Source organism: Ursus arctos, unplaced genomic scaffold (assembly GCF_023065955.2).
Source record: "Ursus arctos isolate Adak ecotype North America unplaced genomic scaffold, UrsArc2.0 scaffold_12, whole genome shotgun sequence".
Lineage (NCBI taxonomy): Eukaryota > Metazoa > Chordata > Mammalia > Carnivora > Ursidae > Ursus > Ursus arctos.
In genome coordinates this window covers 52,370,953-52,391,202 of record NW_026622786.1, presented here as the reverse complement: position 1 = coordinate 52,391,202, position 20,250 = coordinate 52,370,953, and the positions used below count along the sequence as shown (strand labels likewise).

The window sequence follows — 20,250 nt, the reverse complement described above, 5'->3', positions numbered from 1 at the left end:
CTTCCAAGTATCACACATTGTATAATGGAAGCACAGAGCTCTGCATTAGGCACGGATTGAGCACGTAGAAAGTTAAATAACTGACCACTACATGGTTTAACCTTAGAGACTTCCTATTTATGTCTTAGTCAAAATGATTGTTTTTCTGTGTGTCTTTTTAATATCCTAACAGAATTTATTTATTTGACAACTGCCTTTAACTTGGCATATCCGATTACTCCCTGGAGATTTAAGCTGTCTTGCATGACACCAAACACAACCTATGACTTCCTCTTGCCAACTGGAATCTCAAAGAACACTTCCAATTTGAATGAACATAATGAGGCGGTTGTCGAAGATAAATTGAATTCGAGTAGTACCTACTTCTCTAACTTATCTTCCAAAACAACTTTCCACTGTTGCTTTTGGAGCAAGGAAGAGAAAAACTGTTCTGTACATGCAGACAACACTGAAGGGAAGGCATTTATTTCAACAGTGAATTCTTTAGTTTTTCAACAAATAGGTAAGTATATTAATGTTCTAAGCATTACCTATTAACTGTTTTAAACAAAATGTTTTCATTCTCTGAAACGTGTATGAAATAGATGTAATATGGATGGGATTCTTAACATGTATCATCATTTTATATTAGTAATAAGATTATGATTTGTCATGTGACCAAACTAATGAGCTCCCCATTATTTTATATCTTATAAAAATGGAATGAGGGAACACTTTTTACCTATAAATCCATTTCTTGTAATCTTCTAAATTTATTTTAAAATAGAAAAAGCACACCTTATTTTGTTGAATAGGTAAAATACTCAAAATATTTAACTGTTGGGGGTGCTTGGGTGGCTCAGTCGGTTAAGTGTCTGCCTTCCGCTCAAGTCATGATCTCAGGGTACTGGGATTGAGCCCGGTCAGGCTCCCTGCTCAGTGGGGAGTCTGCTTCTCCCTCTCCCTCTGCCTTTCCCCCACCCCCGGCTCATGTTCTCTGTCTGTCTCTCTGTCTCTAATAAATAAATAAAATCTTTAGAAAATAGTCCGCTGTTGAATTAGTTAAATTTTAAAACACTTATGAATAATATTTGTTCAAGCAAGGAATCTCTCTGTAGCCAATTATATATTTTAAATCAAGGGGTGTTTTGTTGTTTAAGTATAATGCATACTGAGTGTGGCTAGGGTAGTTAGTAATTCTGCATCTGGAAATCAAAAACCACAAAATTATTTCCAAGGCTTCTGGAGAAGCCAACAGAGCAGCGTCAATTGATTCAGTAATACAAAGAGACCTACAGTATGAAAATAGAGGCACACATAAGTATAGCACTCCCATAAGGGGTTAATCAGAATTTCTCATTCTCAACATTATTAACATTTTGGGCCAGACAATTCTTGGTTATGGGGGGCTGTTCTGTGCCTTGTAGGATGTCTAGCAACGTCCCTGGCTTCTGCCTACTAGGTGCAAGTAGCTCCTTCCCCAAAACATATCTCCAAACATTGCCAGATGCCCCTGAGGGCCAAATTGCCCCTGGTTGAGCATCACTAATTAAATGGAAGAAACATTCCAGTTTATTGAAATCAGCTTAGGAATAAGAATAAAGCATAAATATACAATAAAATCAGAGTTTTAAAACAAGTTAGTAGTAATAACGCTCTAGTGTTTCCAAATGAGTATATGGCCATTAATTAATAAAATTCATTTAATTTTAAATGAGGCATTCTTTTTTTAATTTGTAGGGGAACTTAAGTGAGCCATTTGGCAATTATTAAATATACCAAGAATGAACTTAATAAGGCAGGGTCTTTGTGATGAGCTTTGAAATGATCAAAAAATGTTAGTACTTTCTTCGGTTTTCAAGAAGAATGATTATGATGCTGTAGATTTAAATATTACACATAAATAAAACTTGCACAACTAGTCACTTCTTAGTGAGTTTAACTAAAATTGTTAGGTTAAGTGGTAGTTACTGAGGATTTCAACTGATTATTCTACCAGGCATGCTGTTTACATCATAAGGGCTCAACAGTGTTGTAAAACCCGTACCAGCTAGAAATCCATCAGGTTTGGGGAAATAGGTTAGCATTGTCTTAGGTTAGCCATTATTTGTAGTTTGCTATTCTTGCTTTCAAATTACAAATCACCAATAATTTATTACCAGGTGAGTTTTTCAGTGCACGGTGAAGTATACTTGCATCAGTTGTATTTGGGGCCTATAATATTACAACAACAAGAATTTAAGACATGAATCATAGTTCACATGTGAATCACTGTGCTTTTATTGCTGAAGCAGACACATAAATACTGCTCTGCATTTGCTCGTGCCCTGATATTGAATATTTTCTTTTCTCTGGGAAAGCGAGTATGAACTGAGCTAGGTGACTTTTGAGATCTTTTGTCCTACTTAAATAGTTCAAGATTAAAAAAAAAAAAGAGTTTGAGAATTTAACTCTCTTACTTTACCTAAAAGGAAACTGGGGGCCTCAGGGGCTAGGGGACTTGGGCAGATACATACCGCTGGTTAGAGCTAGTTCTCTTTCTCTCAGAATAGGTAATGGAAGTTGTATCAGAACACTGGTAAATTTAATTTAGTTCTTCTCTTTCACTGAGTTGTTCAGAATGTTTTTCAGATGTAATGCAGTTTATTTTTAATTCAGGTGCAAACTGGAACATACAGTGCTGGATGAAAGAGGACTTGAAATTATTCATCTGTTATATGGAGTCATTATTTAAGAATCCTTTCAAGACTTATGACCTTAAGGTCCATCTTTTATATGTTCTGTAAGTACCAAATAAATTAATTTGGAAATTTCTACAACACAATGTTTTTTTAATGCAAGAGTTTCCATATACAGGAGTGGATTATGAAGACTTTCCTCTCCCTACATTTCCTTTTGTATGTATGTACGTTTCTGAGGGCAGTTTTATAGATTTTTCATGCAATAGTCATCTTTATTAGGGTTCCTCCTTGCTCCTCCCGTTGATGAAGGTAGCAAGACGCTGCGGTTGTGGATGGCATATATCCTGAAAGAAGGACGAACTCAGTTCAAGGGTCTTAGATAACTTGAGTGGAGGGGAAAAACTTGTTATACATTTCTCTTTCATGTAAATTTTTTTCTCCTAATTGATCATTCTATTAGCTTAAAAATATAAGTGCTCAATATTTATTTGAGAGCTAAAATGGTGGTTTTAAATAGCTGTGCACTTATAATCTCAGCTAAGACATCATTCAAATTTTCTAATAACTCCAGTGGTAATACATATCATTTCTATGTGAATTTTTAGCTCTTTAAAATTTTTTTCTGATTTGTTCTTTTCTGTGATGCTTAAGGAGAAAGAGACTGATTTCCTTCAGTTCTGTGGTTTTTGAGATCATACCATTGAGGGGTGATGTGCTAGGAACTGTCTATATAAGCATGACTCAAGATAGAAAGAAGAGGGGCGCCTGGGTGGCACAGCGGTTAAGCGTCTGCCTTGGGCTCAGGGCGTGATCCCGGCGTTATGGGATCGAGCCCCACATCAGGCTCCTCCGCTGGGAGCCTGCTTCTTCCTCTCCTACTCCCCCTGCTTGTGTTCCCTTTCTCACTGGCTGTCTCTATCTCTGTCAAATAAATAAATAAAATCTTAAAAAAAAAAAAAAAGATAGAAAGTAGAATGGTGGTTACCAGGGACTAGGGTTGGAAGTCATGGGGAGTTATTGTTTAAATATGTACAGAGTTTCAGATTGGGAAGGTGAGAAGAGTTCTGAAGCTGGATGGTGGTGATGATTACCCAACAATGTGAATATACTACTGTCACTGAACTGTACACCAAAATGGTAAATTTTATGTCATGTATATTTTAAATAAAATAATTATATTAATTATATATTTAAAATAATCGTATTTTAAATGAAAACAATTTATTTTTTAAAATTTAAATTCAATTAGCCAACATATAGTACATCCTTATAAATGAAAATAATTTAAAAAAAAGAAACTTAAAAATGTAAAAAAAAAAAAAGAAGAGTTATGATCTCTGTCTTGGAGGCATTGCAGGCTCATGGTTGGGGCGGAGATGCACATGGCTTCAGTTTTAGTGGTTACTTTTGTATGTTGGGTAGGTACATGAAACCATGGCAGCACAAGATTGTTGTGGAAGCCTTAGGGGGGATGTCAAGTGCAGCTGAATTCTAGATGACTCTGGAAGCCCCTGCTAGCCCCTCTTCTTTGTGCAATTCTCATTAGGGCCAAGGTCCTGAATGGGACTGTCTGATTGGTGAGAATGTGCTCCTAGCTGCCAATGTTTGAGCTGTACGAAATGTTAGATTTTCCAGACAAATGCTGGGCAGCGAGGAAACCTAGATACATGTTCACAACAGAAATGACTGAGCCATAGATCTCTAGAGGCCCACAAAGTAACTGAGGTTGTAAAGTGGGAAAGGTTGGAGTAATAATTGGTAATGCATAGCCAGGAGGGGACATTTAAAGGGCAAGGAAGAATGAGCTTGTTTCTGGTCTGTAGATAATGACCCAGCAGGGAGAGAAAGGTTGAAGATATGGTAGAAGGGGACCCGTTGAGGATCTGTGACAGGGAGTGAATATTTAAATAAGTTCCAGGAAAAGAGCACAGATGGAAGGTTGGTCTTAAAATGAAGGAGGCTCACTTCAGCTTTGAGTAATGAGAAAGAAAGGAAGCACTCTTTTGGATGGAGATATATTTGAAGTTTGGAGCAGAAAATTTCCTGCTTTATTGAGCAAAATAGATTTTTAGCTCAGAGAAAAAAATTCATTTGCAATGTAGCACATTCCTACGGTGACCTAAATATTTTGGATGGTGATCAGAAATTCTCTGGGTGCCTATTCAGGAGAATTGCAGACATTATCAGTGAGCTAGGGCAGTGTGCTTAGTGTTAATGCTCTGTGACTATGTGTAAGGATTTAAATTTTCTTATGTATAGGTTATAGTTATGTCTTGAGGTCCGCATTTTCAGAAAAAGATAAACATGAATATATCAGAACATTACAAAATTGCATAGTAACTTAGCTACATCTGAGAATTTTCACTTCAGTTCACTCAGCCAAGTAGCCATTGGTCTAGTCATCTAAATTGTCAGACCCAGAAAAATGAGAAAATTATGATAAATTAACTAGATTTTTCAACTTGTTCATATGATGAATTTAGCAGATTCTTTTGAACTGCTTTTATTATTTATTTTATTTTATTTTTATTTTTAGAGAGGGAGAGAGAAAAGGTGGGGGAGGGACAGTGGGAGAGGGAGAGAGAATCTTAAGTAGGCTCCACGCCCAGCACGGAGCCCAACTCAGGGCACCATCTCATGACCCTGAGGTCATGACCTGAGCTGAAATCAGGAGTTGGGTGCTTAACTGACTGAGCCACTCAGGCACCCTGACCTGCTTTTATTTTGAACTCAGGTTTCTAAAAATATCAGTATAGGAAAACTTACCATAATTGCGTGCAATTTTGGAGGTTTTTTTCTTTTTTTCCCCACATTAATTGTCCTCTCCTTTATATAATTTGGTTAATATGTCCATTTTACCCATTGTTATGTGCTGTTTCTGTCTTGAATTCTGTTGTGTGCATCTTTGGGCACTAGATCTCCAAATAATTTAAATAAGACTTTTCAGATTAGGAGGAAGAGATGGTCAGTATAATGAACAAGACCTCCACGGGAGGGAAAATCCATAAAGGTGGTTCCTGTAAGAAGAGTTTTTAAATCAATATCCCCTTCTCCAGACATTAGAGAATTCTTGAGAGAAATCTTTCAGATGCTTCCATGTGTAAATAAGTGTGTTTTATAAAGGAACTAAAACCTAATGTTTATAAGGGATTTAAAGCCCTATAAATATGTCCCTTAAGGGAAAGCATTGTTTGAGCTCAGATATTAATGTTTGTAGAGAATCCAAAGGACAGATACCATAGAAATGTGCTTCTTTAGAACTGCTTTATCTTTGACCTGGAAGAGAAATCCTTTTCTTCCATTACGAGATGTCTACTGTGTGCATCAGCCACTGAGCTGAGCGTGGGCAACCATGTCGAGCCACTTAGACACAGCCCTTGCCCTCCTGGAGCTCACAGTGAAGACAGGGAACATAATGAATTTTGAAAAGCCTGCGATGGAATAAACACAGGGACTTGTGAAAACTTATACAGACAGGCACCAGAAATATCTGCCTGGATTAAGAGGGGACACAGGATGAACCAGGTAGAGTGAGGGGCATTTGCAAGGTCCCACAGTCACATCTGGACATTTGAGGACGTGGAAAGGTCAGTCTGGTTGGGTTATAAAGTTGGGGAATGGTGAGAAGTGGAGGTGGATGAATAGGTAAGGGTCATCCAAGGAGTTTGGACTTCTGTAACTGCTAACACCTAGTTTACTTTGTCTCCTTTCTATTCCCCCATGATTTCCATGTCCATATGGATGATCTTCAATTTCTTGAAGGCTTTACTTTCTCTATTCTTGTTTCTTCACCCCATCTAGTCCACCCATTCTCGTGGACCTACTCCAGACCTTGCCATTACTGGTAAGCATGCTCTGTCTGTAATTTTAGTTTCAAGGATCCCAGTCTTTGACCGACTCCCCCTCTTCCTCACCTTAGGCTTATTCCCTCTATTACCTCAACATCAGGAATAATTCTTCGTGTTTATTGGCTCTGCCTTCTGAGTTTCTTTTTCATGAAAGGCTGTACATCTCTGCAATGGGTGGGGGGGAGTTTTCTCAGCATGCTTCCTGTCAGCACAATTTTGGGAATCCAACGGCTTCGTTTCATTTTGCACCCTTTCAGTCTGAGCTAGTAGTGTTTCTGCTACTGTGTTCTCTTACAGCCTCCTGTGAATCTCACTGGGGTTCACCCCATTAGATAAAAGCCCACAGATCTCTTAGAGAGATGCCCTCCTCTGCCTTCTTTTTGATCTTTGCCTGGAAGCCTATTTCCTAGCAGTGACATCTTCACCATCTGGAGAGCCTAGGCATCTTGCAGCTCTCGACTCTTGGTTTCTTTTGTTTAACAGCCCTTTGGTCAGTTTGTATCTCTCCTCTGTGGCAAGAAGAAACCAAGAGGCACCTTCACACACCTGCTTGGCAGTTTCCTGCAGCAGATCGCCCAGTTCAGGGGGCACACACTGTGTGCAACTTAGCTTTCTGCCCCTACATAAGATTCTCCTTCCTCCAGTTTCCAATCCATGTTCCTCACTTCCTCTTGTGCCCTCACTGGCAGTGTCCTCAAACTCCACATTTTGACTCACAGTCTATTCAAGGCAATTTAGGCTTTCTTTATCATGCTTCTCCAAATTGTTCCAGCCTCTGTCTGTCACCTGGTTCTAAAGCCATTCCCACATTTTTATGTGTGTTTGGATGGCAGCATCCCATTTCCAGGTACATGCTGTATCATAAGCTATCCCAAGTTTAGTGGCTTAAAACAATAATCATTTATCATCTCACAGGCCCTGTGGGTCGGGAATCCAGGTGCAGCTTAGCTGGGGACACGTGCCTCAAGGTCTTTCCCAAGGTTGCAGTGAATATGTCAGCTAGAACTGCAGCTTAAGTTCAGGAGGATCTTCCTGGGCTTCCACGTTCCTCATGGGCCAATGGACAGAAGACAGTCCCTCCCAGGCTGGGACTGAAGGTCTCCTTCAGTTCCTTGTTGTGGATTTCTCTGTAGGATACGTTACAGCATGGCAGCTGGTTTTCCTGAGAGAAAGCCAGAGACACTCCCTGATGACCTTGCTTTTGATTTTCAGCAGGAAAACAGGAGCAGGGGGGAGGTTCTCTTATAACTGCTTTTCTCACCAAAACCTACCAGCCTGTTCATACCAGTGCCCACGCAGTATCCTTCTCTTCTTTAATCATGGATGAGTTTTCTGTGTTCCAGCCTAAAGTGAACCCTTTCTCATGTGTTTTCAGTCCCATCCCTTGTAGCTTACACAAGGACTTTGCTCTTGCAATTATCCCCTCTCTTCTCTGCATTATCAAGTTTTCTTAGCTGACAACATGCTGTAATAACTCGCATTTGAGATATAGATCACACATTCCATCAAGTCACCACCCGATTTCACTGCTTCCTTTAAAGAAAATCAAGTTTTGAACTATTTTAATATATTATATTTTCAGAAGTTAATATATAAAGTCAACAAAAGTGGCTTCTGGCCAGGAGGGAATAATACAGTCTGGGATTACTCTTCTACCATAAACAAATAGAGAACTTGATAAAAGGTAAGAAACATCTACTTCCAGATATGAGACAGAAGCAGAACAGAACTGTGATTCCTTTTTTTTAATTAAGATTTTATTTATTTATTTATTTATTTATTTGAGAGAGAGAGAGAGAGAGAGCAAGCACAGAGGGAGAGTGAGAGAGCAGAGAGCCCGATGCGGGGCTCATTCCCAAGACCCTGAGATCATAACCTGAGCTGAAGGCAGACACTTAACCAACTGAGCCACCCAGGCACCCCTGTGATTCCCAGGGAAAAAAAACAAAGTGAATCCTGAATTACTCAAGCTTTCTGGAGTAGAGGGAATTTCCAGAACCTGGCACAGGGCTGGGAAACTCAAGCGTTCCCCAGTGATATTGCTGAATCAAGGAGACAGAGGTAGGAGTTCAGAGAGTTTAAGGAGGCTTGAATTTATGGGGCAGACTACTTGAAGCAGGGAGTACACGGAATTAGTACTGGGGTCCCCTTGACTGGTTACCAGTCTGCCCATGATGTTGGGTAAGAAACACTGAGCTGGGTAAGAAACACTAGGAAGAGAGCAGTCACCAGGAACTAGAAGCTAAACAATTCTCAAAAGTTACATAGGACCAGGAATAATTAAAGTTTCAATGACAGTCAGTAGAAACCCCATAATAGCCACATTCTAAAAGTGGGGCCAAATTAGCCCTAGAGTCAAGGCTATTCTTTCCCCAAAAGAACTTGAAAGAAAAAGGTACCCAAGTAACTGAACTGATTGCCAAGAACAAAATCCAACATTCTTTAAAGCAAAACAGTACAATTCAACACTCAAAAATGTAATATTCACAGTGTCTGGCATCTGATAAAAAATACTACACATATGAAGGAACAGGAAAATGTAACCCCTCAGCAGGAGGAAAAGAAAAATCAGGCAGTAGAAACAGATCCAGAAATGACAGGGATAATAAAAGTAGCAGACAAGGATGACTATTACAATGTTCCACATGCTCAAGGATATAAAGGAAAACATGAATATAATGAGAAGAGAAATTGGCACTATAGAAAAGATCCAATTACAATTTTTAGAGAAGACGGATGTATTATTTATAAAGTAAATAAAAGTGCTCGATATGAACAGGGACATTTTAGGGCTAGTGTTATTCAGTCAAGAAGCATTTGGTGTGTACAGACTACAGTGCTGGGCTCTGTGAGAAGTCCACTTACCATTCTCCATCCTTGCTTTATTTTCTTCCTTCTTCCCCTCCTCCTCCTTCTTCTTCTTCCTTCCTAGGACTCATGGATTCTTATTTTATTTTATGGGCTATAATCAGTTACTATCATTTTTTATTTCTTTTTGTTCAAGTTGTCCCATATTTGGCCATTGGGAATTTATTCAAGTTGGCCTCTGTGTCCTTTTGATGTGTCCCATTTTTTTTTTTTTTTGACAACTTCCTTACTCTAGTACTACAAGACATTTCGGGTTGATTTTATACTTCTCTTGCTATAACACTGGAATTAGCCATCTCTCCAAGGAGCCCTGATTCCTTTTTATTGGAGAATGGTATTTACAAACCTGTATCTGGGAGTTAGATGCTCATGTTACTTGGGTGGCATTGTTTCTGGGCCCTCTCAGCTACAGAGCTAGTTTATATGTATGTGTATACACAATACAAACATGATGTGTATATATAATATGCACAAATCTGTATTTCTTTGTCTCTGTATATACATAAATTAAAAGCATGTATTCATACTAATATCTCCCATTTTTTAAGATTTATTTATTTATTTTAGAGAGAGAGAGTAAGAGAGTTGGGGGGGGGAGAGGGAGAGGGAGAGAGAGAATCTTAAGCAGACTCCCCACTGAACGTGGAGCCTAAGCCAGGGCCTGATCTCTTGACCCTGAGACCCTGAGATCATGACCTGAGTCAAAACCAAGTGTCTGACACGCGACCAGCCGAGCCACCAAGGCACCCATAATATAGTCCAAAACCTCAGGATCCATTCCAGCCTTCCTTTTTTCTTTCTTCCTTCCCTCCCCTCCCCTCTCCTCTCCTTTTCCTCCCTCCCCTTTCCTTCCCTCCCCTCTCCTTTCCCTCCTTATCCCCTTTCCCTCTTTCTTTTTTCTCTTTTTTTCCAGCAATAAGAAACCTGGCTTCCCTTTCCCACAATATCTAACCCATTTGCTTAGTCCTAGAACACATGTAAAGTAGTTTTGGAATCGCTAACCTATACCACTGTGAAAAACAAGCGTACTAACTAGAGTACAATATTTGTTTACACTCATTTTGCCTTTGCTAAGGCTAAAGGTTGCCTGGTCAAAATACTATGTTCCAAAGGTAATTAGGATTCCCCCCACCATGTGGTTAATACTGTTAGCTTGATATACATTAAGGTTCATTTGTTTTTGTTTGCATTCTTCTCTCTCTCTCTTTTTTTTTTTATTTCTCCCTTTCATCCTTGTTGATTTTCCATTTGTTCGGTAGTATCTTAATCTGAAGAGTACTGTGTTTTACAAAATGCTTCTTAAACTTGTCTCCTTGGTGAGATTTATCTAGGCCATTACTTCTCATTTGAGCCTGATTCACAAGATGTGAGGTGGAGCCAGTAATTTGCATTTTTATCAAGTCCCCCAGGATGCTAATGCTACTGGTTTGGGGATAAGTCTTTGAGAACCAATCTGTGGCTCTTACTGAAAACAGATTCCTTAGCCCCAGACCTACTGAATTCTGCAGCAGTGGAGGGTCTAGGAATCTATCTTTAACTAGGCGCCAGGTGATTCTGATGATGGGACTAGTCTGGGACACTAATTTGGCCTTTGAAATTTGGGGGATTGGCCAAGTAGTTTTTTGGGCAATATTTGTATAGATTACCAGACTGAGATTTAAAATAAGTGACTTGATCAAATGATATACAAAGCTAATACCGTTTTAAACAATTCCTGTATATTCATTTGTCCACCATGGTTTGCTCTCAGTTTATGTCATAGTTAGGAACTGGGGTGGTACCCATTTGATGTTATTCCTGTAATAACTTAGCATAGATCTTTGCTTAGAGAAGTTTTAATATATTCATAGAAAAATAATTCTGTAAACAGTTTGACCAAAGGTCAGTGGATAGAATGTGTTCTCCCTATAAACCACTGTGGCTATCAAAAATGAAATTTCGGTACTAAATATTTATACATCTAACTTCTGAGTAGAAAAATTGCCCAAATGGTAAAATTCACAAAGAAGCCAAATTTAAAATTCAAGAAATGGTTTTTTTTTGTTTTGCTTTATTTTACTATTTTCACTTTTAAGTAAAGTTTGCTCACATATAGAGAGATTAAATAAACAGTGGCACTGAATTTGTGTGTGTGTGTGTGTGTGTGTGTGTGTGTGTGTGTGTGTTGGCAAGGCATAAGGTACTTTGCTGCATAAAAATTTTTCAAGGATTTCAGAAATTCTTACGTTTTGCTTATTTTAAGCCATGGTATCTCCTTTCTTATTTTAAACGTTTGATTATCATTTTAATCCTTATGCTTTAAAATTATCAAAACTTAGAGTGCTGTTTGATGTTCACAAATACTTCAGACTTCTTTTGGAAGGTAAAAGAAGATCTGATGCTGATTTGACAAGGAACAAGGCCTGTGTATTCCAGTTTAACATCACTTTGCAAAGTTTATGCTCTCATAAATGTGAGAAATATGTCATGTTTTCTTCAAAGGAAAGGTAATTTGAAATGATTCCCTAATTCTTTAGAGTTCCGATGTATGGAAATGTTAAGATGATTAAGATTATAATTATTTTTTTAGTTCTGGCCACTAATGTATTAATCCCCTAAATAAAATAATAAAGTGGCAACAGTAACAGGGAAATTAATCTTGTGATAATAAGACATCTTGGGTGTAATGAAGTGAGCAAGGAACATGGAAGCAGAAGACTTCAGACGAGTTTCAGGTCCCCATTGTCTCTGAGCCTCACTTTCTTACTTATAAAGTAGGTGATATTAGTTCCCTCATAAGGTAGTTTGAAAATTAAATTAGCGAATCACAAGGTGTTTGTGTAAATTGTAAATATACTATACAAGGAAATGTGATGATATATTTAATGTGGATTCTCTATTTTTGTGTCCTATGTCCATCAGATTCCCACCAGTAGGGAGTACAAAATACAAAATGTTTCTGGCCAATAGCTAGGATTGAACATTTTTTCTTTAAGGGCCAGATAGCAAATATTTCAGACTTTGCAGGCCATATGGTCTTTTTTCCAACCTTGTAGTCATAGTTAATATGTAAGCGAATAAGCATGACTATGTTCATGGACACGGAAATTTGAATTTTATGCAGTTTCCGTGTATCATGGGACATTCTCCCTCTTTTTTTTTTTTTTTAAACCATTTGAAAATGTAAGAAACCATTCTTAGCTCACAGGCTGTACCAAAACCAGGTGTATCTGGCCTGTGGGCTGTAGTTTTCTCACCCCTATGTAGAACATTTGAAAATTAGTTTTAGATTGATTCTTAGCATTTCATAATGGGATTATCTGTTGGGGTGGTTTGGGAAATTTCTGAATGGAGATGCCTTTAAAAAAAATCACAATTAATGAAGTACTAAAATAAACATATATATTACATGTAGTCATTTTTATAAATATATAGTATATATTAAATTTTCTTTATATATATATGTTGAAATGATAAAGAAATTAACAATGAGATTGATTAAATAGAACACACAACAGTGAAGTGATAGAGAAACCAGATAGTTAATCTAATTGGTAATCAGCCTGATTGTACAAATATCCACTCTATTTAGAAAAAATGGCATTGGCAAGACCATCTATAGTAACAAAGTGTAATTCTAACTTTCCTTTTTGTTTTAAAAAAGAAAAATATCACTAGAATTTTCTGTCCTTTAAAAAGTGTTAGTGAAGAATGTATGCCTTGTTTTGTTTAGTTCTATTTTTGCTCTAAAATTTGGGAGTTCTTCAATCAAAGCATAATACCATACAAGCGTTATTTCTGACATAAAATACCACAATTTATTCAATTTGTTCCATGCCCTTTTCATAAAAGCCTTTATTTTAATATTTGAAAAACATCTAAAACGCATAGTGTGATGTTTTTTAAAAAATGACATTTCATTGGCTTTGTTTAAAGATTTAGATAAAATTGAAAGTGCTAAGTCATTCCAACTCGAATTCAAAATGGTATTTTTATGGGTGTATAGCACTTTACGTTTTCAAAAATACTTTTATGTAATCGTATTTGCTATTTATGACAGCCTTGTAAAGGGAGATGGTGCGGGCATTTTTCTCTGTTTTACTGATTCTGGAAACCAAGGCTCACAGAGAAGGGCCTACCTGCCCGTGGTCTTACAGCTCAAAAGCAAATGGAAGGACTTGATTTTAGGTCTTGGTGTTAATTTAGTGTGCTTCCTGCTATAATATTACCCCCAACACAGTGCCCAGTAGACTGCTTTGCACGTTAAAAGGCCTGTAAATATTGTTTCTTGATTGATTTCTTTTAGGACTAAAGTAATACTGAAGTCTATCTCAGGAAACTTGAAAATCTATCAGAATTCACATTTAATACTGGTGGTGTATGTATGAAAGATTTGGGTCCATTTAATTCATGTTGTGTTTCTATTGAATTCTCAGGTATGTGCTAGTTAGCAGAGTTTCTAAAGCAGTGCTTTCTCCACACTAATTTTTAATTAGTATATTTAGCACTTACAGTTTTTTTCCCTCCGAAAGGACTGCAAGCATTCTGAAGGGAATGATCATGTCTAAATATTAATACTCTCTTCCAGCCCCAAGTTCTTTAAAAAAGATAGAATGGTTTAGATAGATGGCAGCAGGTGTTTATGGACAGAATGGGGTGGCTCAAGCAAGACAGGGAAATATTAGTTACCCCTATCCCCCCAGGACTCCCCCCCCCACCCCCAAATAAGTCTTCTTATTTGCAGCTGGGCTTAGACTCTACAGACAACCAGGCAGATTAAAAAAAAACACCACCACCACTAATAAATCAGAAATAACAACTCTGTGTCTTGGTTGCATGCTATTATTCTTTGTGTCTCGAGTTAGGTAACTGAACCCAGCTAGCTACAGGCAGTCTCCCACTTACAATGGTTTGACTTAACCATTTAATGGTGTGAAAGCAATACTCATTCAACAGAGTTTTGAAATTTCGATTGTTTCCCAGGCTGGTGATACATGGTAGGAGATACTCCTCGTGATGCTGGGCAGTGCAATTCCTGGTCACCTACGTGACCATGAGGGTAAACAACTGATACACTTCCAACCATCCTCTCTCTCTCTCTCTTTCTTTAACTCTCAGTATGGTATTCAGTATATTACATGAGATGTTCAACATTTTATTATAAAATAGGCTTTGTGTTAGATGATTTTGCCCACTTGTAGGCTAGTGTAAATGTTCTGAGCATGTTTAAGGTAGGCTAGGCTAAGCTATAAAATTTGGTACGTTAGTTGTATTAAGTGCATTTCAACGTAAGGTATCTCTAATTTACAATGAGTTTATCAGGAGGTAACCCATCATAAGTCAAGGAAAAACTGTACAATCATTTTTTTTTTAAGATTTTATTTATTTGAGAGAGGGAGAGAGAGATAGCAAGAGAGAACACAAGGGGGTGGGGGGTGGTGAGCAGTGAGGGAGAAACAGGCTCCCCGCTGAGCTGGGAGCCCGATGCAGGGCTCCATCCCAGGACCCTGTGAGTTGAAGGCAGATGCTTAACCGATTGAGCCACCCAGGTGCCTCTGCAATTACTTTTTAAGGTTAGTTCATTCATTTGTAGGTTTACAATGATAGGCAAAGTATTGCTTAAAATGTTTTTCCAAAATTTTCTTTTTTTGGGTAAGCAGCCTTACTGACATAAAATAAATAGACAATAAACTGTACATATTTACACAATTTATTATATATTTGAAGTATTGTTTGATAAGCTTTGCTATATGAAATCACTCATAAAATCAGCAGTGTAATAACAAAAATGAATATATTGCCAATCACAAAATTGCTTCCTTCCCCTTTGTAACCCCACGCGCGCCCCCTACCTGTGGTCCCTACCACCCTCATCACCTTCCACTGTCCCCAGACAATGAATGACCTGCTTTCTGTGACCACAGGTTACTTTGTATTTTCTAGAATTTTCTATAAATGCGATCATAAAGTACTTTTGTCACGCTTTCATCAGCGTGATTATTTTGAGATCCATTAATGTCGTGTGCATCCACTAGTAGTTCACCTTTCCGTTGTGAAGCAGCATTCCGTTATGTGGATATACCACAATTTGTTTATCCGGTCACCTGTTAACGGACAGGTGAGTTATTTACAGGATTTGGTGATTACAAATAAAGCCGCTGCAAGTCTCTGTGTCTGTGTATGAGTCTCTGAAAGGACATACGCTTTCATTTCTCTTTGGATGCCTACCTGGGATAGAATATGCAAATCGTATGATAGGTGTAATTTTAACAACTTAAAAATTACTAAACTGTTTTCCAAAGTATCATTTTACATTCCCACCAGCAGTGTATTAGAGTTCCAATTTCTTCACATCCTTATAATTAACTTTTAAAATTTTAGCCATTCTGATATGTGGATAGTGGTATCATTGTGGTTTTAATTTGCATTTCCTGAATAATAAAGGACCTTGGGCTTCTTTTTACATACTTATTTTCATTCATTTATCTTCTCCAGCTAAGTGCATGGTGAAATCTTTGCCTGTTTTTTAATTGTATTGTTTGTTTTATTATTTTTAAGTTTTGAGAATTCTTTATATCTTCTGGAGACAAGTCCTTTATCAGATAGATAATTGGGAAATATATTTTCTCAGTCTATGGCTTGTCTTCTTGTTGTTCCCTAGTGTCTTCCTTTCAAAAAATAGAGTTTTCAATCTTGATAAGAATCCAGTTTATGAGTTTGTTCTTTTATGGATCACGCTTTTGGTGTTGCATCTAAGGAAATGTTACCTTACTCAAGGTCACAAATTTTTGTCCCCATGTTCTCTTCTAGAAGTTTTATTGCTTTAGGTTTTACATTTGAATCGATGATCCATTTTGAATTAGTTTTTGAATCTGGTGTGAGTATGGGTTGAAATCTTTTTGTTTAGTTTTGTTTTGGACATAGATAGCGCATTGTTCTGCTCGACTTAATGAAAAGATTACCCTTTCTCCACAGCACTGCTTTTGTACCTCTGTAGAAAGTTGGTTGTCCATATAGGTGTTGGTCTCTATTCTGTTCCATTAATCTATTTTTTTGTCTTTATATTAATACTCTGTTTGCTTGATTATTGTGGTTCCTTAAAAAAAAAGATTTTATTTATTTATTTGTCAGACAGAGAGCTCACAAGCAGGGGGAGTGGCAGGCAGAGGGAGAGGCAGCTCCCCGCTGAGCTAGGAGCCTGATGCAGGGCTCAATCCCAGGACCCCAGGATCATGACCTGAGCAGAAGGCAGACGCTTAACTGACTGAGCCACCCAGGCGTCCCAATTATTATGGTTCCTTAGCTATAACTCTTCGTTTCATTATTTTAGTGGTTGCTTTAGGATTTATAATATAGATTTTTAACTTATTACAATCTAGCGGTGTACCTCTAAGTAATATCGTACCACTTCATGTACAGTACGAGAACACTGAAACTGCGTACTTACATTATGTCTCTCTTCCCCGAGCTTGGAGCCGGTGTCAGCATTTTACTTCTACCTGTGTTATAAACCCTACACTACATGCTATTAGTTTTGCTTTAAGCAGTCGGTAAATATTTACCCTTTTAACGTTATTTTCATTTCTTTGTGTGGAATCAGACTTCCATCTACTGTCATTTCCTTTTTGTCTGATGGACTTTCTTTGGCACTTTTTATAATGCAGATCTGATGGTGACAAATTCTTTCAGCTTTGGCATGCCTGAGAAAAGCCTTTATTTCATGTTTATTTTGAAAGGTATTTTCTCTGGGTATAGAGTTGTAGGATCCCAATGTTTCTTTCCTTTCAGTACTTGACTGTTGCTTCACTCTCTTCTTGCTGCTATTATTTCTAATGGCCAACCTTCCTTAACCCTTATCTTTGCGTTTCTGATATAACGTATTCTATTTTTTCTAGATGCCATTTAAGCTGGATGTCCAGAACAGTTCACCTCAGTTTGGATTTTTGTCATGTATTTTAAATAAATCCAGTCCTGTCACATCTATGGTAATATTTAGCTCTTCCTTTTGCGTGTAGGCCTGAAGTGTTAGACGAGTCACCTCCGGTCCCCCAGAAAGGCAGCTTTCAGATTGTTCAGTGCAACTGCAGTGTTCACGACAGCTGTGAATGCCAGGTGCCTGTGCCGACAGCCAAACTCAACCACACTCTCCTTCTCTATTTGAAAATCACATCTGGTGGAATAAATTTTCAGTCTCCTCTAATGTCAGTTCAGCCCATAAACGTTGGTAAGTTGTGCACAAAAAAGTATTATATCTAAACATCAGCCACACAAACAGGTTAAACATTGTTTATAAAACTTTTCCATAGCTTATCTTGCTTTGACCCATGCGATAAGGACAGCAAATGTAGAACTGGGGAGTATTAAAAGCAGCTTCTAGAATGTTTTAACAGTAGTATAGATGATCTCTGCAGTTGTAACTTAAATTCTTCTTTTCTTTTTTAAAGATTTACTCGTTTATTTCAGAGAGAGAGAGTGAGAGCAAGCATGGGTAGGGGGAGGGGCAGAGAGAGACTCTTCAAGCAGACTCCCCACTGAGCACGGAGACACTGATGAGGGGCTTGATCCCAGGACCCCTGAGATCGTGACCTGAGCTGAAACCAAGAGTCAGACACTTAACTGACTGAGTCACCCAAATGCCCCTTAAATTCTTTCTTAAAAAGTTTTTCTTTCAATCCTGGGGTCTGTCTAACGGATATGTATCGTTTGGTTGTTACTTTTTCACTTCTCAGATCACAGTTTCTGCAAATAATTAGGAGCTTGTTTTTTTACCTTTATTTATTTATTTTATACCTTTACTTATTCCTTCAATAAATATTTCTTAGAAGCTCATGTGTGTCAGTCACTGATCTTGGAGCTGGAGAAACAATGGTGAATGAGACAAAGTTCCTGCCTCATAAGCCAAAGGCAATCAATAGTGAGCAGAGAGAAACAATAAAAAAGGAAACACCTAAATAATTTGCTATATAAATCTGATTGTATAAGAAAAACTTAAATAATAGGTAGTACCCCATATTTTTAGGCAAAGATTCCCAGTTTCTTTTGATCAACTTGAACATATGATTACAAATGTGAATATGTGAGTAATATAGGCAGTGTTCACTTAAAGTATTTATTAACTCAGTTTTGTCTATGTATGTATTATATATATAATATATAATTTAACAATGTTACTATTTTCCACTTAGATTTCTTGAAACCATTATATACCAGCTCTTTACATGCATCCTGGCACCATTGTTTTTTACATCACTAGAACCACTTTTCCAGGTATCTCACACACAATTTTCCACACAACTTCACCTTCACTTCTCTCTAAGTTACTGGGGATATGCCACTTTTTGAATCTGCATATGACATCATACTTTAACGTTAGGACTTTCAAATAATTTGTCCTCTAGGGAGACATTTGTGGTCTCTACAACATAATTACAATGACATCCAAGCAATTCTGTCATGAAGTTATAGCACAGGAAAAAATACATATAAAATTTATAAAATACCATTATATTCTCTTTTAAAAACTAATTCTGTCACATGATTTTTATAAGCATTTAGAACCAGAATTAAATTAAATAGTAAAAAAAATAAAGTAGTTAAGAGAAGGTGCTATGATAGACTTTATAAGAAACCCGAAAATAATTTTGTCTTTTTTTCAGGGATAATTTTTTGAGAAAAAAAAAATCTTTCCTTATACTTGGGTATATATGATAATGTCCTAAAATTTTAAGTGCCACGAAAGAAATGAAGAGGATTAGGTGGAGAGGTTTAGGTAGGTGTAAGGACTATTATTTCAGGTTTGGAGGTCAAAGAAGACCTGTTTTAGGAGATCACATTTGACCTGAATGAAAAAGAGATAGCCATGCAAAAATCCAGAGCAAAAGGTGCTCCAAGCAGGAAAAATAGCACCCATAAAAACTCTGAGTTGGAATGAGCTTGGAAGTTGGAGGAACCCAAGAGAAGTCCTTTGTGCTTGGAGTGAATGAGGTAGGGGAATATTTGGAAATGTGGTCAGAAGTATTGGATTCAAGTCATATGGTAGGCCAGGGTTATAGAGTTTGGATTTTATTCTAATTACAGTGGAAGCTTTTGAACCAGGAGAGTGATACGGTCAGGTGTGTATGTGTTGTCTGTGTGTCTGTGTGCATGTTTAAAATTTACTCTGCATGTGGAGAAGGAAATTGATGGGAAAAAGAGGAAGGATAGTTACAAGAGTAGAATCAGAAGGCTCAGATAGGAGGCTATTGGAATGATCTAGTTGGTTTAGGGATGTAGTCATGGAGAAGTAAAGAAATGATCATAGTTGGGATTCATTTGGGAGATGGTGCTAACTGAAATTTCTAGTGGATTGGGTGTGGTGTATGGACAGAGAAGAACCAAGGGTAACATTCAGACTTGGCCCTGAGCATGCCAGTGAATAGTGGTACCAGATACTAAGATGAGGAAATTTGGGGAGGATCAGGTGTATGACACGTTGTTTTTGAGATGCTTGTAGATACCCAAGAGATGCTGAGCAGGCGGTTGGACATAGGATCCTAGAGTTCAGGGGAGAGATATATGGGAGTATCTGGTGTGTAGATGTTTATGGGATTGCCTGAGATCACCCACTTAGAGTTCAGTGAGAGGAAGCCTGAGGCAATTAGAGAGAAAAGAGGAGTAAAAGAGCGTGGTGGCCAAGTGGAGACCTAGTGACCAGCTATGTGGGCTGCCACTGAGAGGTGGAGGAAAATGCATTAGACAACTGACATTGGATTTGGCAAAGGATGATGACCTTAATAGAGCGGTTTCGGTGGACTGGTGAGGAGGAAGACCTACCTGATCAGAGTAGGCTGGTTAGGAAAATAAACACAAAGTGAGGAGAGTGAGTAGTGCCAACTCTTCCAAGGAATATTGCTCTG

The 20,250-nt window shown here is 37.9% G+C and overlaps 1 protein-coding gene across 13 annotated transcripts in view; it reads left to right on the top strand.

Moving 5' to 3' along the window:
- Positions 1-20,250, top strand: part of LEPR (leptin receptor) — an 82,306-nt gene that overhangs the window by 22,454 nt on the left and 39,602 nt on the right. For all 13 annotated transcript variants that reach the window (XM_044383768.3, XM_026497888.4, XM_026497892.4 and 10 more), the window contains 3 exons: positions 173-502; positions 2,638-2,761; positions 17,371-17,579. In XM_044383768.3, coding sequence (XP_044239703.2) covers positions 173-502; positions 2,638-2,761; positions 17,371-17,579 — 663 coding nt within the window. The remainder of the gene's footprint in view (positions 1-172; positions 503-2,637; positions 2,762-17,370; positions 17,580-20,250) is intronic.